This window comes from Rhinoraja longicauda, chromosome 21 (genome assembly GCF_053455715.1).
Source record: "Rhinoraja longicauda isolate Sanriku21f chromosome 21, sRhiLon1.1, whole genome shotgun sequence".
NCBI classification, from domain to species: domain Eukaryota; kingdom Metazoa; phylum Chordata; class Chondrichthyes; order Rajiformes; family Arhynchobatidae; genus Rhinoraja; species Rhinoraja longicauda.
The window spans coordinates 32,832,753-32,855,858 of NC_135973.1; the positions used below are offsets into that span (position 1 = coordinate 32,832,753).

General features: G+C 43.5%; 2 protein-coding genes across 4 annotated transcripts in view; both read left to right on the forward strand.

Moving 5' to 3' along the window:
• The window catches only part of cfap70 (cilia and flagella associated protein 70), a 72,697-nt gene extending 68,858 nt beyond the window's left edge, over nt 1–3,839 (forward strand). For all 3 annotated transcript variants that reach the window (XM_078418274.1, XM_078418275.1, XM_078418276.1), the window contains one exon: nt 3,377–3,839. In XM_078418274.1, coding sequence (XP_078274400.1) covers nt 3,377–3,457 — 81 coding nt within the window. In that variant the 3' untranslated portion in view covers nt 3,458–3,839. The remainder of the gene's footprint in view (nt 1–3,376) is intronic.
• A 3,250-nt stretch (nt 3,840–7,089) lies between these two features.
• wdr90 (WD repeat domain 90) overlaps nt 7,090–23,106 on the forward strand; it is an 81,007-nt gene continuing 64,990 nt past the window's right edge. Inside the window, exons 1-8 of the mRNA XM_078418268.1 lie at nt 7,090–7,200; nt 11,371–11,507; nt 12,512–12,609; nt 14,199–14,375; nt 16,780–16,918; nt 18,169–18,339; nt 21,155–21,278; nt 23,027–23,097. Of these exons, the coding sequence (XP_078274394.1) occupies nt 11,489–11,507; nt 12,512–12,609; nt 14,199–14,375; nt 16,780–16,918; nt 18,169–18,339; nt 21,155–21,278; nt 23,027–23,097 (799 nt within the window). The 5' untranslated portion in view covers nt 7,090–7,200; nt 11,371–11,488. The remainder of the gene's footprint in view (nt 7,201–11,370; nt 11,508–12,511; nt 12,610–14,198; nt 14,376–16,779; nt 16,919–18,168; nt 18,340–21,154; nt 21,279–23,026; nt 23,098–23,106) is intronic.

Sequence of the window (23,106 nt, forward strand, 5' to 3'; positions counted from 1 at the left end):
TCATCTTCCCCACAGCCAACAATGGACCATTGTGGGCACAATCTTTCCTTGATCATCGTTGCTTTTTGCGTATCTTTCATTAATTTGTTCTATGTACTTTCTATATCTGTTGTTTCCCTTCCCCCAATTCAGTCTGAACAAAGGGTCTCGACCCGAAACGTCATCTATTCCTTTTCTCCAGAGATGCTGCCTGACCCACTGAATTACTCGAGCTTTTTGTGTCTACCTTCGATGTTAACCAGCATCTGCATTTACTTCCTTCGCAATAGACAATAGACAATAGGTGCAGGAGGAGGCCATTCGGCCCTTCGAGCCAGCACCGGCATTCAATGTGATCATGGCTGATCATTCTCAATCAGTACCCCGTTCCTGGCTTCTCCCCATACCCCCTGACTCCGCTATCCTTTAGAGCTCTATCCAGCTCTCTCTTGGATGTTATCTGGATTGGAGAGCTTAAGTTATGTGAGATTAGTCCGTCTTGATCTGTTTTCCTGAGAGAAATGGAAGCTGACAGGTGATATGCAGAGGTATTTAACATTATGAGTGGTATAAATAGGGTAGATTGTCAGTTTGTTTTTAAAACTAGACTGGAACAGGGTGGACCCGTTGGTCCCAAACCTCTCCTGCATTGGTCTAGCACCCTCCACTCCCCCACTCCCCCTCCACCACTCACCCACTCCATGCCCCCTCAATCCCCCTTATCTCCCCCTCCTTCCCTCACTCACTCCATCCCCCCTCAACCCGGATATCAGTCAGACCCCCCCACATCCCCCTCCCCTACAAGAGATTAATATATATTAATAGATATACAATATAACATTTTATATTCTTACATTATTATATTTTAAGCATTTTAATTATTATTATTATTTCATTATTGTTTTTATTATTACCCTGGAGGTGTGTGCTGCCCGCTGGGGTTGTAGTCCGGTGATGGTCCAGGGCTCTGGGGCTGGGCGGGAGCGTGGACTACACTACCCGGCGGGCAGCGCGGCTCCTCACCTCACTGATTGGCCGCCACTCCCGTCACTCAGGCGGGTCCCGCTCCTCTCCAAGCTCACAACTGCGCATTGGGTCCAAACCTCCCCTGATTGCCATTCCCGCTCCGCGGTTCCTCTCTTTCCCCCCCCGTACAGGGATTGTTCGACGTACCCGACAAAGAGGCAGGCGTAGCTAGGGCCCATGCGAGTGCCCATAGCTACGCCTCTGTTTTGGAGGAAGTGGGAGGAAGTTGGAACAACGGAGAAGTTGTTGAGGGTAAGAATCAGCTCTGCTAGGCGGAGGAGAGTGTTGGTCGATGGGGATTGGCTGGTTCTACGGTTGAGGAAGAAACGGAGGGCTTCGAGACCATCCTTGTGGGGGATGGAAGTGTAGAGTGACTGGACATCCATGGTGAAGATATTGTTGAGGGTAAGAACCTTCTCCTCTGACTCCTCCCACTTCCTCCAAACCAGAGGCGTAGCTATGGGCGCTCGCATGGGCCCTAGCTACGCCTGCCTCTTTGTCGGGTACGTCGAACAATCCCTGTTCCAGACGTACACTGGCCCCATCCCCGATCTCTACCTCCGCTACATCGACGACTGCATTGGTGCTACCTCTTGCACCCATGCAGAACTCACTGACTTCATACACTTCACTTCCAATTTCCATCCTGCCCTTAAATATTCCTGGACTATCTCCGACATCTCCCTCCCGTTTCTGGACCTCACCATCTCCATCACAGGAGACAGACTAGTGACGGACATTTACTATAAACCCACTGACTTGCACAGCTATCTGGACTACACTTCTTCCCACCCAGTCCCCTGCAAAAAGTCTATCCCCTACTCCCAATTCCTCCGTCTACGCCGCATCTGCGCCCGGGATGAGGTGTTTCACACTAGGGCTTCCAAGATGTCCTCGTTCTTCAGGAAACGGGGCTTCCCCTACTCCATTATAGATGAGGCTCTCACTAGGATCTCTTCTACATCCCGCAGCACCGCTCTTGCTCCCCCTCCCCCCACTTGCAACAAGGACAGAATCCCCCTCGTTCTCACCTTCCACCCCACCAGCCAGCGGATCCAACATATCATCCACCAACATTTCCGTCACCTACAACGGAACCCCACCACTTGCCATATCTTCCCATCCCCTCCCCTCTCTGCGTTCTGCAGAGACCGTTCCTCCATAACTCCCTGGTCCACTCGTCCCTTCCTACCCAAACCACCCCAACCCCGGGCACTTTCCCCTGCAACCGCACGAGATGCAACACCTGTCCCTTTACCTCCCCCCTCAACTCCATCCAAAGACCCAAACAGTCTTTCCAGGTGAGACAAAGGTTCACCTGCACCTCCTCCAACCTCATCTATTGCATCCGCTGCTTTAGATGCCAACTTATTTACATCGGCGAAACCAAGCGCAGGCTCGGCAATCGCTTCGCTGAACACCTGCGCTCGGTCCGCATTAACCAAACTGATCTCCCAGTGGCCGAGCACTTCAACTCCCCCTCCCATTCCCAGTCTGACCTTTCTGTCATGGGCCTCCTCCAGTGCCATAGTGAGGCCCACCGGAAATTGGAAGAACAGCACCTCATATTTCGCCTGGGCAGTTTGCAGCCCAGTGGTATGAACATCGACTTCTCCAACTTTAGATAGTTCCTCTGTCCCTCCCTTCCCCTCCTCCTTCCCAGATCTCCCTCTATCTTCCTGTCTCCACCGATATCCTTCCTTTGTCCCGCCCCCCTGACATCAGTCTGAAGAAGGGTCTCGACCCGAAACGTCACCCATTCCTTCTCTCCCGAGATGCTGCCTGACCTGCTGAGTTACTCCAGCATTTTGTGAATAAATCGATTTGTACCAGCATCTGCAGTTATTTTCTTACACTCTTGTAGTTAGTGTGATTGTGCCCAATGTTTTGTAGGATTGTCACTGAACTATCTGCAAAAAAAGAATTTCACTGTACTTAGGTACATGTGACAATAAAGTACCACTGAACTATTGAAATAATTTTTCATTTAGTCTCATCATATCTTGGAATTGTATATTTCTGAAGAGTTTGTATATGGAAGGATTTTGCCAGTGATAAAATATGATAATGGATCCAAAATACTATGCGTTGCTCTGATGGAGTCCCATTTTGACTTTCCAATAAACTTAATTTCTTGCGTTTTTTCCAAATATTCCCCCCAAAACCAGTAATTCCATTTCCAAGAGGAGGATTTCCAGAGGAGAATTAAAGTGTTGACCTGATTGCTGCTCCAATCAGGCCAGTTCTTTAATGAGACACAGATTTAGCATTATCCCACATTAAACTGAATAGCTTAAATCAGTTCATGAGGATAAGGCAGAAAATTGACTTACAATATAAGATATTTTGTAATCTATTCTGTTTTACATAGTTACACCTTGAAGATAAACAGCTTTTTGATGAGATTCATCAGCTGCAGCAAACTCTTGGTTTTGGAAACCCTACATTCTGAATCCGTTGATATCATTCAGACCTGGAATGGCCCTGTAATTCAACACCGTATGATAATCAACACATTTTTTTGTACCTATTACTTTTATAATATGTTAAAAGTTGTGATTTTGGTTCATATATAGTCTGATTTACATATATATACTAAAGTTTATCCTAAAAATGAATAATTGTATTCAGGCATAAAAGGTAAATTAAACAGAATTTGAATATTTTACCCGTCTTCTGCTATTAATGATGACCTCAACTTTTTGTAGTCTTTCCGCTACTTTGTTGTTTTGTTGTTTGGTACATGGATGTTAAATTTCATTACATATGTTTCTCTTGAGCGTTGGTTAAACCATTAGTATTCCACCATCGGAATGCTAGATTGTAATTGACATAACACAGCAATAAATTTTGCCATCAATAAAATTATTTTGCTTTCTTCTAACATATTCATTGATTCTTCATTGGTTACTCAATGTACAACACAATGCACTTGAAGCATGGAGTGGAGGCGAGGAAACTATAAATTTACCAACTTTAGCTACTTGGGACAAATGGACCTCTTTGTGAGGAAGACACATTGAACAATATATCCCCTTTGCTTCTTAGAATTTCATTAATGATGGTTCTATAAATATAAGTAGAAGTACCTGTCAACCTCTATTGGTTACATCAAACATAAATGACATTTTAAATAAAAAGAGACTGGAATTCTATTACCATAATCCTATCAATATGGGTAGTCATGGTGTTGTTATTGTGCCTGTTCAATATTGATTTTCATGTTAAGCATTTTTATTTTAACTACATTTCATTGCCTGACTTTGTCTTCCTTCAATATTGTGCATCCTTCACTAATCACTTGATTATCCCAACAAACTTCTGAACAGATTTCCGCATTCCCCCGCCACAGCTTCCCAACTTGCACTATGTCTCCCTCAATTGTTCCTCTGATGCTCAATGATTCACATTAATTCCAGGTAAACCATGCCTCAAATTTTGAATTCTCATCTTTGTATGTAATATCTCAATGGCCTCCACCCACTCTATTTCTCCAATCCCCATTCCTACACTCTCTATTATGCTTCATTTCCTCCAATCCTGATAATAATTTTTAATTGTCCACCATTTGGATTTTCAACCTACAAGGCACTAAATCTGGAATTCCATTTTTTTACATTTCTCTGCCTCTCCATTCTTCTTCTTAAGTCCTTCTCTACTTTTGCAGTCATTGCTAGCTCTACAATTCCCCAATTTCGCCAGTAATCTATCTTTATTGACAAAAGCTCTGACTTCAACGCCATAACCCCTTCTAAACTCATGGAACTAGGAATCAGCATTCCTTTCTGCCACTGGATCCTTGGCATCTGACCCACAGATGACAATCAATGAGGATAGCGTCAACAGCTCCTCCACAACAATTCTCAACACCGGTTCCCCACAAGGATGCATTGTCAGTCCCCTACTACACTCCCTCCATTCATGATTTGCAGATGGTGGACCGGATCACGCACAAAGGTGAGATGGAGAACAAGAAGGAGACAGAGAACTTAGTAACATGGTGTCAGGACAATAATGTCTCCCCCCATGTCAGCAAGATGAAGGAGCTAGTTACCGAGTTCAGGAAGCGTGGTGGAGAACATGCCCCCATCAGCATTAATAGTGCAGAAGTGGAAATGGTTGAGGGCTTCATGATCCTTAGCGATAAAATTACCTACAATCTGTCATGGACCAACCACATTGATGCAACAACCAAGAAGACACACCAGGGCCTCTACTTCCTCCAGAGACTGAATAAGTTCAGCACATCTCCAATGACTCTTACAAATGTCTGCAGATGCACCATTGAAAGCGCACTGTTGGGTTTTATCACAGCTTGCTTTTGGAACAGCTCTGCCCAACATCACAATAAATTGCAGTGAGTTGTAATGTAGCCCAATCCATCACATAACCCAGACCTCCCACCATTGACTCCATCTAAAACTTCACTCTAGCTTGGAAAAGCAGCCAAAGACTTGTCCCATCCCGGTCATTCCTCCTTCTCCCTTCTCCCATCCAGCAGAAGTTACAGATGCTCGAAACACCTGCAGACTCAGGAAAAACTTATTCTTCTGTTATCAATGGTACTTTCATAAGCTAGGGTACTGTCCGATTCATCTCTATCCCATTGATGCTGTTGGACTTTGTCTATGGAACTGATGCACTAAAATGCTGAGAATTGTATTCTGCACTCTATATCTTACAGTATGCTCTATTGTACTCGAATTTGACGATTGTATTTATCTGATGATCAACAAGTCCATGTGAATGAATATATTCTAGCTTGGTAGTGGATATTTCATAACATCACTGTTGTTAAAGAACCATGATAAAAAAGGGGTAATGCCACTGGTAATGGGGAGCAGCATTAAAGACAGCTACGCTAAATACGTTAACCAGTAGTAATCAGAAGAGTTAACAAGCCCGTGAATTTTCAGTTTTGGTTTTTGTTGTTGTCACAGCAACCTGAAATTCAACCATGTATACACCAGGAGTTGGAAGCATTCAAGGTCATCTCTTAGTTGCGCAAAAGGTGAGATACTATATACATAGGAAACTGCTATCAGAATCCACTAATAACAGGACTGAAGTTGTACAAAAAATTAACACGGCTAGCTTAAATGGTCAACTATTTTTCATCTAACTTCAAAGCATCTTTTTTTTTCATCTAACTTCAAAGCATCTTTTTTTTTCATTGCCGAACACATTTTGTTGCTTTTCGAATAGAAGGAAACCACAGAGGAGCTCTAAATTGTCTGAACTCGGAGTAAATAATTATATCAAACACCTAAAATAGACACCAAAAGCTGGAGTAACTCAGTGGGACAGGCAGCATCTCTGGAGAGAAGGAATGGGTGCCGTTTCGGGTCGAGACCCTTCTTCAGACTGGTTAGGGATAAGGGAAACGACAGATATAGACAGTGATGGGGAGAGATAAAGAACAATGAATGAAAGATATGCAAAAAAGTAACGATGATAAAGGAAACAGGCCATTGTAAGCTGTTCGTAGGGTGAAAATGAGAAGCGAGTGCGAGTTGGGTGGGGGAGGGATAGAGAGAGAAAGGGAATGGCAGGGCTACCTGAAGTGAGAGAAGTCAATATTCATACCTCTTGGGCTGTAAGCTGCCCAAGCGAAATATGAGATGCTGATCCTACAAGTTGTGTTTAGCCTCACTCTGACAATGGAGGAGACTGAGAACAGAAAGGTTTGTGTCGGGATGGGAAGGAGAATTAAAGTGTCCAGCAACCGGGAGATCAGGTTGGTTCAGGCGGGCTGAGGCTGAGCGAAGGTGTTCCGCGAAACGATCGCCCGGTCTGCCGATGTATCAGAGTCCACATCTTGAACAACGGACCCAGTAGTCTCGACCTGAAACGTCACCTATTCCTTCTCTCCAGAGATGCTGCCTGTCCCGCTGAGTTACTCCAGCATTTTGTGTCTATGTTCGCTGTAAACCAGCACCTGCCTGCAGCTCCTCCCCACCGTCGGCGTCGCCCGGCGCCCGGCGCCGCGGGAATGTTCCCGCAGGGGATGGAGGCGGGGCCGGGCCACGGCGACGTGATGACGTACCGGAGCGAGCGGCCGTTGCCGTTGGGTAAACACTGCGCGCGGCAGCGGGAGCGGGAACACGAGCGGCCCGGAGTGTCCGTGACCGGGGTCTGGAGTGACCAGGGGGCCGGAGTATACGTGACCGGGGGGCCGGAGACCGGAGTGACCGTGTACGTGACCGGGGGGGCCGGAGTGTCCGTGACCGGGGGGCCGGCGTGACCAGGGGGGGTGCAGTGTCCGTGACCGGGGGGCCGGAGTGTCCGTGACCGGGGGGCCGCAGTGTCCGTGACCGGGGGCCCCGCACCCGTCAGCGGCGGGAGGAACGGTAAGATGGTGAATGCAGCGAAAGTAACTCAGCGGGACGGGCAGCATCTCCGTAGAGGGAATGGGTGACGTTTCGGATCGAGACCCTCCATCCAAATGAATGGACAGCCGGCAACCACTTTTTTGTCATCAGAGAGGGACAGGGGGTCGCGCTGGGGTTGGGGTGAGGGGCTGGACAGTTATGGGCTACGAAGCGAGAGGAGATGTCTGTGAGACGCGGTAGAAGTTGAACGAGGGTAGACACAAAATGTTGGAGTAACTCTCAGCGGGTCAGGCAGCATCTCTGTATAACTGCAGAAGTTGAACTGTTTGGTTAGTGATTGCTAGGGGGCACAGGGTTGAGTGTTGGGGTATAGGGTGGGTGTTAGCGTAGGGTGGGTGTTGGGGGCATGTGTTAGGAGCATAGGGTGGGTGTTAGCGTAGGGTGGATGTTGGGGGCATGTGTTAGGGGCATAGGGCGGGTGTTGGGGGCATGTGTTAGGGGCATAGGGTGGGTGTTGGGGGCATGTGTTGGGCATAGGGTGGGTGCTGGGGGCATAGGGTGGGTGTTGGTGGCGTAGGGTGGATGTTGGGGGCATGTGTTAGGGGCATAGGGCGGGTGTTGGGGGCATGTGTTAGGGGCATAGGGTGGGTGTTGGGGGCATGTGTTGGGCATAGGGTGGGTGTTGGGGGCATGTGTTAGGGGCATAGGGTGGGTGCTGGGGGCATAGGGTGGGTGTTGGTGGCGTAGGGTGGATGTTGGGACACAGGATGGGGTGTATTGAGGGGACCTCGAAGTCTAAGAGGAGTGGTAATAATGTAGAATTTTACATTAAATTGCCATTTTTATGTTAGGTTTAAGTTAATTATTGTCACGTGTACAGTGAAAATCTGTTTTGTATGCTGTCCAAACAGATCAGATATACCATACGTATGTCATGTCCCACCGAACTTATTTCCACCTACCTCAACTCCATCCTATCCCCCCTGGTTAAATCCCTCCCCACCTACGTCCAAGACACCTCACACGCTCTCCATTTCCTCGATAACTTCAGGTTCCCAGGCCCCCACTCCCTCATCTTTACCATGGGTGTCCAGTCACTCTACACTTCCATCCCCCACAAGGATGGTCTTGAAGCCCTCCGTTTCTTCCTCGACCGTAGAACCAGCCAATCCCCATCTACCAACACTCTCCTCCGCCTAGCACAGCTGGTTCTTGCCCTTAACAACTTCTCCTTTGACTCCTCCCACTTCCTCCAAACCAGAGGCGTAGCTATGGGCACTCGCATGGGCCCTAGCTATGCCTGCCTCTTTGTCGGGTACGTCGAACAATCCCTGTTCCGGGCGTACACCAGCCCCATCCCCAAACTCTACCTCCGCTACATCGACGACTGCATTGGTGCTACCTCTTGTACCCATGCAGAACTCACTGACTTCATACACTTCACTTCCAATTTCCATCCTGCCCTTAAATATACCTGGACTATCTCCGACATCTCCCTCCCATTTCTGGACCTCACCATCTCCATCACAGGAGACAGACTAGTGACGGACATTTACTATAAACCCACTGACTCGCACAGCTATCTGGACTACACTTCTTCCCACCCCGGTCCCCTGCAAAAAGTCTATCCCCTACTCCCAATTCATCCGTCTATGCTTCGCTGAACACCTGCGCTCGGTCCGCGTTGACCAAACTGATCTCCCGGTGGCCGAGCACTTCAACTCCCCCTCCCATTCCCAGTCTGACCTTTCTGTCATGAGTCTCCTCCAGTGCCATAGTGAGGCCCACTGGAAATTGGAGGAACAGCACCTCTTATTTCGCCTGGGCAGCTTGCAGCCCAGTGGTATGAACATCGACTCCAACTTTAGATAGTTCCTCTGTCCCTCTCTCCCCCTCCTCCTTCCCAGATCTCCCTCTATCTTCCTGTCTCCACCTATATCCTTCCTTTGTCCCGCCCCCCTGACATCAGTCTGAAGAAGGGTCTCGACCCGAAACGTCACCCATTCCTTCTCTCCTGAGATGCTGCCTGACCTGCTGAGTTACTCCAGCATTTTGTGAATAAATACCTTCGATTTGTACCAGCATCTGCAGTTATTTTCTTATACTAGATATACCATATGTATAAACAATCGAGTCAGACTCAAGTAAAATAGATAGAGCAAAGGAGAAGAAGGCACATTGTAGATCTCAGCATTGTAGTGCATCAGTTCCATAGACAAAGTTCAATATCGTCAGGGAGTTGGAGGTGAATCAGACAGTATCCAAGCTCCTAGACCATTCCAAAGCCTGATAACAGCAGGGAAGGATCTGTTCCTGAGTCTGGTGGTGTGTGTTTTCACGCTTCTGTACCTTATGCTGGGTGCGGAGAGAAGGAATTAGCGGAGGTGGGACAAGTCTTTGATTATGTTGGCTGCTTTTCGGAGGCAGCTTAAAGTATGGATATAGTCAATGATGGAAAGTCTGATCTGAGTGATGGAGCGATACATCCACAACTCTGAAATTTCTTTTGGTCGTGGACAAAGCTGTTCCCAAACCAACACGTGATGCAGCCCGACAGTATACTTTCTATGGTGCATGTGGAAGATTGTAAGAATCACTGAAGACATGCTGAATTTCCTCAATGCCCTCAGGAAGCAGAGGCATTGGTGTGCCTTCCTGGCTGTTGCACCAATGTGATTGGCCCACAACAGACCATTGATAATATTAACGCATAGAAATGTGAAGCTCCCGGTCATTTCCACGTTCACACTATTGGGCAGGTCAATAACCAGATCTTTCATTTTGCTGTTATTGGGGAGAAGTTATTGTTGTGGCATCATGTCATTTAATTCTCTATCTTCTTCCTGTACTCTGTCTTGTCATTGTTTGTGGTTCTTTCCACCACAGTAGTGTCATTTGTAAGAATGAACTGCAGGTGCTGGTTTAAACCGAAGTTAAACACAAAATGCTGGAGTAACTCAGCGGGACAAGGCAGCATGTCGGGAGTGAAGGAATGGGTGACGTTTTGGGTTGAGACGTCTGAAGAAGGGTCTCGATCCGAAACTGATTTTGTTTGAAAAAGTGACTCATCACCACTTTCTCAAGGGATTAAGGAAGAGTGATAAATGTTGTCTTGCCAGTGACAGTCAAATGTCATATTAAAAAGAAAAAAGACAATGACAGAGAAGGTGCAATCCAGGCCCCATGGACAGCTAATATAGACCATGATGGTTTCAGGTTTTGGAAGCCATGGTTCTAAACCCGAGAATTATTTTCTTCATCTCTCTTTTCTCTACTTTTCCTCCTTTGGAGTATATGAGAGCAAAATGTTATTTGATTGAAACATACAAGACACTGAGATATCTTGACAGGATGGGTCTCGAATGATATTTCCTTTTAGGGGATGGCAAGGGCGACTGTTTGAAAATTAAGGGTTATTAGTTTAAAACAGATGAAGTGATTTCTGAGGTTTGAGAGTCTTTGGGACTCTTCTTTAAAATGTGGTGGAAGCATAATCTGTTTAAAGGCAAAAGACGATTGATATTTGATAAGCAGGGAGGTAAAAAGCTACAATGAATTGCCAGGAAAGCAGAGCTGAGGTTAGAATTAGATCTGTCATGATTGTATTAAATAGTGCACATGTTTGAGGCACTGCGTGACCTGATCTCCTAATTTTTATGTGTAGGAAGGAACTGCAGATGCTGGTTTAAACCGAAGATAGACACAAAAAGCTGGAGTAACTCAGCGGGACAGGCAGCATCTCTGGAGAGAAGGAATGGGTGACGTTTCGGGTCGAGAAGTCTGAAGAAGGGTCTCGACCCGAAACGTCACCCATTACCTCTCAAGAGATGCTGCCTGTCCCGCTGAGTTACTGCAGCTTTTTGTGTCTACCCTAATTTTTATGCTTGCCTGTTCTTTTCACTGAGGCTGCAGGACTGAGTGTTTTGAGCATTTTCTTTTTTTGGACTGATAGTGCATGCTGAAGGTAAATTATTGAACTACACCTTTCGGATTTTTATTTGGTTGGCTTTGCTCATGGGTATTTTTCTTTCAGATGATGTCTTGTATGAACATTTTCTCTGGAATTAAATTTGATGCCCACATTTACTAAAATTGATCTTCAAGGACCAAAGAAATAAGATTCTTTATTGTCGAATGATACTTTGACCAACATGGAGAAGCGAAAGATAGGTGAGAAAATAAATGGTTGATGAAATTATCTTTAACAATCTACTTGGGAAAGATGGATCTACGCATTGCAACAATGGCAGAATGGCACACGTGGAGATAAAGTCATATCTTCTTACATAGAATCGATGTTGTACAACGGTATCACAATCCTAAATAAGATGAATTCAGAATAGATGTGGCAGTTGCAAGCTCAGGCAGTGTGTTCAGAAACTGCAGGACTGTATTCTATCTCTTGACTCAGCATATCCTTTGTGTTATCAGTACCATAATGGCAAGACATTCATCCTGATTCAATGAGGTGTGTTGAGTGCCAGGAGTATCACGTGTACCTAATACTGCAATGTAAGACCACAAGTAGGCTAAATGTGAAATGCTGCCAACATGATCCCACCTCCAGTTACTTTTTCCCATCTCCACCTCTTTCCACTTTCTGCAGAGACCACTCCCTCTGCAACTCCTTGGTTCACTCACTCATCCCATGTAACATCTGCCCCTACACCTCCTCACTCACATCCACCCAGGGACTCCAGCAGCTCTTCCAGGTGAGACAGAGGTACATGTACACCTGCTCTAACCTCATTTGCAGCATTTGTAACTCCAGATGTGGCCTCCTTTACATCGGCGAGATCAAGTATAGATGGGACGACCATTTCGCCGAACACTTGCACTTGGTCCGCCAAGGCCTGCTGGATTTTCCGGTTGCTAACGATTTTAACTCGTTTTCCCATTCCATGTTGACTCTTCTGTTCTGGGCCTCCTCCATTGCCAGAGAGGCCACAGGTAAACTGGATGAACAGCAACTCATACTTTACCCGGGTCACTTAAAATCCAACCGTACGAACATCAAATTCTCCAATTTTAGAGAACTAACCTACTAACCGCACTCCCCCCTCCTTCTCTTACCCCTTCACCCCCTTTTTTTTATATTGGCAGATATCTACATCTAAATTTATGCTCTTTGCATTTGACTTTATTTTGTTGACGTGATTGTTTTTCAATTTTAGAGTCTGTGTGGCAGCGTCCATATGTGAACGTCTTCAAACATTTCAAATTGGAAGAATGGAAAAAATCAACAAAAGAAGGAGACATTGCAACTGTTATGGTACAGTTGTTTACCTTTTGGAGACATTTTCCTCAAATGTTTTATTTGTGCTCTATTCTGTCCGCACTTCCAAAAATTTATATTTTACGTACATGTACTGAGACATTGTCGCGGTTTTACAGGGAGGAGCAGGTGAGTATGGGATGTGCATCTGGACGTTTGTGGGCCTTTGCGATCTGTATTTGAATAAAGTTGCTTTTACTCCTCACTGAGCTAGATAGTTCCAGAACGACAGTCCCATTGCTTGGGACCTGTAGGAATTGTTCTGGAATGGTGCTTGATAGTTGCAGCAGCATAATTTTGGGTGGAGATCAGATATCAGCAGGGGCCCCAGTGCAAGGGACGATCTAGCTACCTCGTGAAACTGGGAAGAACTCTCCTGTCCTCCTTGGTCCAGAAAATAAAAATAAAATAACAATCTCCATGCTGGGCTTCTGTTACTTGATGTAGTTCTCTGTTTGAAAACAAAGTCTTTGTTCTATCATTCAGAGTTTCTACCAAAATTGCAGATCCGATCCATGACATCATTTGAGTTTTCACCTGATATTTAATAAGTGACACTGTCTTCCTGCAAGTTTGTTTGTTCACTTGCTTACAAGACTTCATAATCTAAAATTAGATTATGATGGAAGCAAGAAGCAAGTGGCTGCCCTCAATTTAATTGGGGATCTTCCGTAGTGGCAATCAACATAGGGATTTAATTGTAAACATCTGTTTAGTCATCCTTGAAGTTGGTTATTATGCGAAAAATGTAGAGTATGCATGCTGTCTTACGTTTTTCCTTTTTAAATTTCTGTTACTGCTTAGAAATGTGTACACATACATGATTAATCTATGGCTCATTGGTAGTGGGCATGTTGAGACATCCCTGGTTTACCTTGTCAAGTATTCCACTTTTGATTAAGTATTTTACAACAACTATGACTATTTTATGTCTGAAATCGCGTTAGAGGAGTAGGAATGGGGATGCATCTATTTTCTGGATACAGGATTATTCTGCACAGTCAGTCTTAGGCTAGAGCTTTGCTTTTAATACCATTTTACCAATCTTCAAGCTTGTGGACCTTGGAGTCAGCAGTCTGCACCTGAATTCTCGAATTCCTGACCAGCAGACCACAATCAGTGAGGATCGGTGACAAATCATCCTCTACGATAATCCTCAACGCTGGTGCCCCACAAGGATGCATTCTCAGCCCCGACTATACTCCTTATACACTCATGACAGTGCAGCAAAATACCAATTCAACTTAATATACAAGATTGCAGATGACACCACTGTATTTTGGTCGATTATCAAGTACAGGAAGGAGATTGAGAACCTGATAACCTGGTGCTAAGACAACAACCTCTCCTTCAGTGTCAGCCAAACAAACAAGACTGTGCTTGACTTCTGGAAGCAAAGCATATTTCTTATGAATGGCCAAAATCGTTTTTCTTTCCCCTCTTTTGGTCATTGTTCTTATCAGTCTTATATGCCTTTGAAACCATGCATTATAATACTATGATGATACGGTTACCTTATCAAGTGATTTTTGTTTATTTTGCAGAGTTACCTCATGACTGTTTAATCTGGATTTTTTTGTTTTAAGGATAAAACTCTGAAGTGTACAGTTTATCGCATCCGAGGATCCGTCCCTGCTGGCAACTACATTCAGCTACCAAAAACTACTACTCAATCCCTCGGACTTGTTGGCCATTACCTGTACATCCTCTTCAAACCAATTGTATCCAAATACTTTGTGGTTCATTTTGATGCAGTTACTGAGGTATGTGTTGATCAGTACCGTCTGGACATTGTGCATTTGTTTGCTTGAATCTAATGTTGGAATTAGATGTAGTTATTTAAAAGTCTGTATTAAGATTAATAGTTCAATGCTACCATCATTGCCAAGATCATTTGCCAAACTGTATGAAAAAAAGACACAACGTGTTGGAGTAACTCAGCTAGTTAGGCAGTATCTCTGGAGAATATGGATAGATGATGTTTTGGATCACCCAACATTACCTATCCATGTTCTTCAAAGATGCTGGCTGACCCATTGAGTTACTCCAGCACTCCAGTATTTTTAATGGCTTTAAACTCACCTTTGCCCACGAAAGTTTGTTTATTCATTTATTTTGTTTCAAAGCATTTCAAAAAATTATTTGATGGATAAGGTAATTGCAACCATAACTTAAATGTTTATGGAATTAATTTTGCAGTGCTGAGGATATCACAAATATATGGAGCTTTGCTAACCTTTCCAATTGGATAATCTTGACGGATCAGTAGAAATTGAATTTTAGGAGGCTATTTGAAGTTAGCTACTGAACTAGTTCCATTCTTAACTTTTTTCAATGTGTATGTTGTTCATTTCTCGACTATTCCTATGTATGCATATTTGTATGCAGTGTGATCACTGGATGTCATTGAAGTGGAAACCCTGGCAGACATTCCCAGCAGATACATTGAGTTTCACATACCTTGTTTAGAAAGAGGGGACTTTTTTGGGGGATTCTCAGCGCAGCTTCAGAAGAAATGTTTGGCGATCGCAATTAAATTGAGTTTTGGGAGTTGTGAGAAAATTGCTGCATGCGGAGGGGGAGGAGTATACAGTAAATATTTAAATTAGTGGAATAAATATCGGGCTCTTATTTTTCTGATTGACGTTTTGTGATCACTTTTTAAAAAAGTAAATAACACGTGCGGAGGTACTTTCTTTGGATTTTTGATGCATTTGAAATTGATTTTGGGGGAAGATGAAAGGATCATTTTTTCTTTTTAATATTTTCCCAAACTGCTTCCTCATTCCGGCTGCAGTGCTCCATGACATTCCTCAAAAAAGTAACTGGCTGATCAAATTGTTCCCATGCCTGCATTAAGATGCATTACTGTGCAAAATGAGTTTGGTGTATATTCAAAAATAAGGCTAGGTAGTCCCTGCTTTGCGACTCGCAAACACTAATGTGGATCATGGAGTTGTGCAGCACAATATATGTTTGTGGATTTTAGCTCTGCATTCAACATCATTGTGCTAGAGCTACTACACTCCAAACTCTCCCAGTTGACTGTGCCTGAACCCCTCTGTCAGTGGATCACCAACTTCCTGACGGACAGGAAGCAGCATGTGAGGCTGGGAAAGCACATCTCGAACCCGCCGACCCTCAGCATTGGAGCACCGTAAGCGTGCATGCTCTCCCCTCTCCTTTACTCTCTACACCAACGACTGCACCTCCACAGACTCCTCTGTCAAGTTTGCGGACGACACAACCCTGATTGGGGAGGAATCTGCCTACAGACAGGAAGTGACACAGCTGGCGTCCTGGTGCCATCGCACAACCTGTAGCTCGATGCTCTTGAGACAGTGATTGTAGACTTTAGGAGAGCTCCTCCTCCCCTCCCCCACTCACCATCAACAACACCACAGTCACCTCTGTAGACTCATTTAAGTTCCTTGGAACCACATCTCCAGGGATTTTAAATGGGAGGCTACCATCGACTCCACAGTCAAAAAGGCCCAACAGAGGATGTACTTCCTGCAGAAGCTGAGAAAACATAATCTGCCACAGGCAATGATGGTCCATTTTTATACTGCCATCATAGAGTCTGCCCCCACCTTCACCATTGATCTGGTTTGCCTCAGCCACCAAGTATGACATCCGGAGGCTGCAGCGCATCGTTCGATCAGCCGAGAAGGTTGTTGGTTGCAACCTTCCCCCCATCGACGAACTGTACATTGCAAGGGCCAGGAAGCGAGCGGGTAAGATAATCTCTGACCCCTCTCACCCTGGCCACAAACTCTTTGAAGTACTTCCCTCTGCAAGGCGACTCCGGACTGTCAAAGCAGCCACAGCCAGACATAAAAACAGCTTTTTTCTACGAGCAGTAGCTCTACTCAACAACCAAACATCCGTAGCCTCCTTTTCGTCAGGTATTTTATTTCATTCTTCCCATGTTTAAATTATAATGTTTTATTCTTAATTGTTTACTGTATATCGTGTTGTCACTTGCGAGCACAAATTCCTTGTATGTGTACATACTTGGCTAATAAAATTTATTCAATTAAATTAATTTGAGGTTTGATCTCAACGTGAGACTGGCTGTCTTAGGGCGGGGAATCTGGGCATTGGTACTTTCTGTTCTCAAAGGAATTATTTCATGCACTCTTTTTGTGAATCATTTCTCTCCAGGATAGTCAAGTCATTCGGATTTCATTCTCCAACCTATTTAAAGAGTTTAAATCCACAGTCACGTGGCTCCAGTTTCCATTTGTTTGTGGTGCTGTGAAAGGCTCTGTGTATAACACCACTGCAAAATCTGCAAAGCAAGGTAGGTTTTCGTAACATGATTGTTTTTTTAAAATTTCATACATTTCTCAGTTGATCCTATTCAGAAAGAATAGTACAAATTTGTAATTAGTTTTCTGATAATATTTGGCAAAGATTTTTGACTTCATTATCCAAGGTTATATTTCGGTAAGAATGAAAAGACTTGTATTTATATAGTAGAGGAAAGAACTGCAGATGCTGGTTTACACCAGATAGACACTAAATGCTGGAGTAACTCAGCGGGACAGGCAGTGTCTCTGGAGAGAAGGATTGGGTAACTTTTGGGGTTGGGACCCTCCTTCAGACTGAGAGTCAAGGGAGAGGGAAACTAGAGATATGGAAGGGTTTTAAAGAAAATTTGTGAAAACAACAAATCAAAGTGGACGATGCTCAAGGAAATGTAGAATGGTGCATTGTTGGCTGAGGGGAAGGTGACAACGAGGCATACAACAGTAAAATTAATTAGGAGGACAGTGCTTTATGAATTTGGAGATGCTTTGAAGTGGTTTGTTGGCAGTGAAGTATTTACATGCTGTTCTTTGAAATGGAGCTATAAAATCTTTATCGTTTCCTTGTGTGGATAAATTAATTAATTTAATATCTTTTCTAAAAAAAACAAATCTTAAATGCCTCTCAAGACGGCTAATTTCTATGTGACAAGTAAAGGGCAATTCCTCCCCAATTAACTCATCCAAACTATACAGAAGCATATTTGATTATAAGATGAATTTCAGATCTGATTTTTTTTTTGTTGCAGATCACGCAACACATTGCATTTAAAAATAAATTTCGCATTTGTTGTCAAAACTTCCTCTCAACCCCCATCTTTAATATCCTTCATGTTATCACTTGTCCACCAATAGGCTTCTGATGTTTCCTGTTTTTTTATTGTTTCACCATCACCACCAATACCTTCAATTGCTATTGCCTTGAGATCTGGAATTCATTCTCCAAAACCCTTCTCTCTTTTTCCCTCACCTTCTTTAAAATTCCACGTAAAATTCTTTGACTACGTTTTAGGACCCTTCTCTATCTCTCCTTCTCAGCAGTTATTTGATGTGAATTGCCTCTGACATTTTAATATATTAAAGGTGCCACATGAAAACATTGTTATTGCTATTCTTTTAATCATAAGTAGTGATTTTAGAGGAAATAGGGTTAGTTATTACAGGATATAAATCAGCTAGCTGTATTGATTTATTGATAATTATTGTTGATAAGCTTGCATTTTTTCCCTTTTCCTTTCAACAGACCTGGTTGGCCTTGCTCCTGTTGGTGTGAAGTGGACATGTCTGATCATGGACCTTCATTATATTTTGTTGTTTTATCTAAAGAGACACTACAGCCACCTGAAAAGCATTAAACTTTGCTCTAATATGTATGTAAAGAACATCTTCACCAGTGACTTGTTATTTGAGCCAAGTAAGTCATCACATCATTCTCGTGGACTGGGCGAGGAATACAATGGTAGTTCTGTGATATCACAATGACTGTGGGATGGTCGATATTTGGTGATGTTGTGAGTTGTGCATAAGAAAATTAAATTGTGGTTATTCGCAATATTGTGAGATAATTGCTGATGAATATTCATTTGACGTCTTAGATCAAAAGATAGTAAATTAGCCCCCTTTTCTGTATCCAATTATTCTTTAATAATTTATAGATTTTTCCTTCAGTAATTTAAGTACACCAGTCAGTCTGATCAAGCTCGATGCAAGAATTTCCTGACATCATTGGGCACGGGTTTGCAGTAGCTACAGCACAGCGAGATCCCAGGGTATTGGATGCAGACACAGCATTTACCTCTGTACCTTGCGTTGCACCGGCAACACATGCCTCGTCACCTGATACGGTGGGAGGCTCCCGTTGCACCCTCTGCTTCTGCCAGGTCACCCAGTGAGCTGGCGCCGCGTGGCGTGTTTCTGATTGCGGGAGCAGGGAGAGTGAGCCCGGATTTTCCTCCATTATATTCACATTTGTCAGATCTTTGCCCACTCACTTAACCTATTTCTTTATTGTATTTGTATGTGTTCCTCAAAACTTACTTCCCTGCTTCTCTTTGTAACATTAGCAAATTTATCAACCTTGCCTTCGTTAACGGTAGCGCAGCGGTAGAGTTGCTGCTTTACAGCGAATGCAGCGCCGGAGACTCAGGTTCGATCCTGACTACGGGTGCTGCACTGTAAGGAGTTTGTACGTTCTCCCCGTGACCTGCGTGGGTTTTCTCCGATATCTTCGGTTTCCTCCCACACTCCAAAGACGTACAGGTATGTAGGTTAATTGGCTGGGTAAATGTAAAAATTGTCCCTAGTGGGTGTAGGATGGTGTTAATGTACGGGGATCACTGGGCGGCATGGACTTGGTGGGCCGAAAAGGCCTGCTTCCGGCTGTATATATATGATATGATATGATATGATCTTCATCCATGTCATTTACATATAATCCAAGTGGCATTCCATACATTACAAAAGATCCATTCATGCAAATCTTCTGTTTCTTGTTAGTCAGCCAGTTCTATTCATATATGCTACCTCTTATGCAATGGGCTTGTGTTTTCTGCAATTATCTTTGACCCAGTAAGCTGCGAAAATCAGTCAGATAACACAATAATAGAATGAGGAGTAAGGCAGAGCAGTTAAACGACAGTCACCTTGACATATCCTTGTTTGTGTCCAGGTAATTTTATTTTTAGGTCAAGGAAGGTCAGTATCATGAATCATGCAGGAATTGGAGACACCATTCCAGTGTGCTGGTTATTTTAAAAATATGTGTTTTTGGATTCATAGTGAAACATAGAAAATGGGTGCAGGAGTGGGCCATTCGGCCCTTCGAGCAAGCCCCGCCATTCAATATAATCATGGCTGATCAGTACTCCGTTCCTGCTTTCTCCCCATATCCCTTGATTCTGTTAGCCCTAAGAGCTATATCTAACTCTCTCTTGTAAACATCCAGTGAATTGGCCTCCACTGCCTTCTGTGGCAGAGAATTCCACAGATTCACAACTCTGGGTGAAAAAGTTTTTCCTCATCTTAGTCCTAAATGGCCTACCCCTTATTCTTAATCTGTGACCCCTGGTTCTGGACTCCCCCAACATCGGGAAATTTTTTCCTGTATCTAGTCTGTTCAATCCCTTAAGAATTTTATATGTTTCTATAAGATCCTCTCTCATCCTTCTAAATTCCAGTGAATATAAGCCCAGTCGACCCATTCTTCTATCATATGTCAGTCCTGCCATCCCGGGAATTAACCTGGTGAACCTACGCGGTACTCCCTCAATAGCAAGAATGTCCTTCCTCAAATTAGGAGACCAAAACTGCACACAATACTCCAGGTGTGGTCTCACCTGACCACAACTCCGGTGGGACCGCCTTGCTCGTGTATTCAAATCCTCTCGCTATGAAGGCCAACATGCCATGAGCTTTCTTCACTGCCTGCTGTGCCTGCTGTACCTGCATGCTTACTTTCAGTGACTGATGTACAAAGACACCCAGGTCTCGTTGCACCTCCCATTTTCCTAATCTGACACCTTTCAGATAATAGGTAGACACAAAATGCTGGAGTAACTCAGCGGGACAGACAGTATCTCTGGAGAGAAGGAATCATATCATATCATATCATATCATATATATACAGCCGGAAACAGGCCTTTTCGGCCCTCCAAGTCCGTGCCGCCCAGCGATCCCCGTACATTAACACTATCCTACACCCACTAGGGACAATTTTTACATTTACCCAGCCAATTAACCTACATACCTGTACGTCTTTGGATGGGAGACATTATTTCTTCTCTCCAGAGATGCTGGCTATCCCACTGAGTTACTCCAACATTTTGAGTCTACCTTCAATTTAAACCAGCATCTGCCGTTCTTTCCTAACCATTTAGACAATAATGTGCTGTCTTGTTCTTGCTACCAAAGTGGATAACCTCACATTTATCCACATTATACTGCATCTGCTCACTCACCCAACCTATCCAAGTCACCCTGCAGCCTCATAGCATACTCCTCGCAGCTCACACTGCCACCCAGCTTTGTGTCATCCGCAAACTGGGGATTTGGAGTTGTGACATATAGGTGGACCAAAAGTAAACATGACAGTATTCACTTCCTTTCGAAACAAGTCTTGGGTCCTCATTTATAGTTTCTGAAAGCAAAGGTCAATGGTAAGTGATGAAAGACATCTGAACTGTGTCAGTATGTGCCACTTCTGCATATAATTCTTCATTTATAAATTTCAGGTGTGACAGCCCATAAGGCTAATCGGGCAGGACTGGTATTACATGATGTATCTCCAATACCAAGAGATATGGCTTTTCTTGTGCCCAAAGGAGAAAACTGGCACGATATTTATGATTATATCAGGTCAGCTTCACTGTGCATTAAGAGGAAATACTGTGGTCACGTGATGTTTTATTTAAAAAAACATCAGAAAATCTACTACTTGTTTATGTTGGTTGAAGAAGAGAAACACCATGGTCTACTTGCAACCAAACCCTGCTACCCCTGTCTAGTTCCTCTTTCATTGTGGTGGTATGTGACTGTCTCAGCTGACTGATATTTTATAAAAGGGATTGAGTAAGGATGGAGCACTGACTGAGGATGACATGAGTTTGGTATCCTAGAATGTGACCATGAATTTCCACGTGCCATCTTTGGATCTGCAATTTGAAATTTGCATCAAATATGAAGCCTTTAATACAGAAAACTGTCCCAAGTACTGCAGTGCTGATCTTAACAAAAAATGAATTATTAGGAGGATTAACCCAGAAATTAGGCAAAGAAATTAACTTCATGATGGGTAGTGAAGGTGTAGGTATGGATTAAGTGACGCTTATTAAGGCAATCTAAAACTTGAGACCAGAGTCACTGACTTTCTCTAAAAGTAAAAATATAGTTGTAGCTTTAAATAAACTACTTGGGAAGTCAGGCAGCACCTGTTATGGAAGAAAAAGAGTTAATGTTCCAAAGTTGGTGACATTTCATCAGAACTGGAAAAGTAAAATAAAACAAAGATGTTTTAAAAAGGGAGAGGGCCGAAGAGAACAAAAACAATTCTGACAGAGTTTTCATCATGAAACATTAAGTCTGTTTCTCTTTTCACAGATGCTGTGAATCTGCTGAGTGTTTCCAGCATTTTCTGTTTCATTTCAGATTTCTAGCATCTGCAGTTACTATTTTTTTAATTTATGAGATAATAAGGGGAATGTGAAACAGTGGAGACTCAGAGAGCTAGATGACACTCTAGTTGGCACCATCTAAGAGATGGTGGCCAATGTTTACTAATCATAGTGGAGTTGTCTGGAAGAGATATAAGTAAATGTTCATGAATTAGGACAGAGATGGAAATAAAGCAACAAAACGAATTGTGGGACGCAAAACAATTCAGTTGCTGAAAATCTGAAATTTGTTTCTCTCTCCACAGTTGTTGCCTGGCTTGCTGAGTATCTCCAGCATTGTCTGTTCTTAATACACCCTGGTTTAGTTAGGGAAGAGGCATAGCTCAAAGACATCTTCAGGGGAATCACAGTAATGTACAATTCATCAAAGCTGTTGGGCTGCAGGAGTTCACAGGGGTGTATAACAGGATATTAATTTTTGTTGCTTGTGCATTTAGGAATGGGGATTGGTTGCGATGGTGGTTAAATGTGCCAAATAGGCAAGTGCATTGGGCAATCCACTCTAACCCATTGATTTTCACAATTAACCTGAGATTCACCTTGAGCAATGAGTCGTGATTTGCTGTTTACTATTTAGTTAATTCAATTAATTACATTAATGTGAATTTGTTCATTTAACTGAATGTCGTAGTTTTCTCGGTTTCTGGTGCTCGATAGTAAAAAAAAGTCAAGACAAGAGGACCAATCTTATTTTGCCATTGCCTTCTTGGCTGACTCTAAAAGATTTTCTTCACAGAAACTCTACAGTTCACTTAACGCTAAAGTACATCTGTGTAAAAAGGATTAATTATATTTTGTTCCACGTAGTGCATGCAGAAAAACCAACACAAATTGCAGGAAATCTAAACTTTTTAAAAAGGAAATTCTGACTTAATCCATTTGGCTTTATGTTGCTGCACTGAGATATAATTTCATTTATATGTTTATCTTCAGATTTCCTTCAGATGGAGTTAAGATGCCATACGACTCAATTCAGAAGGGACACACAAGCCCACATAAAACAGGTTAGAAAT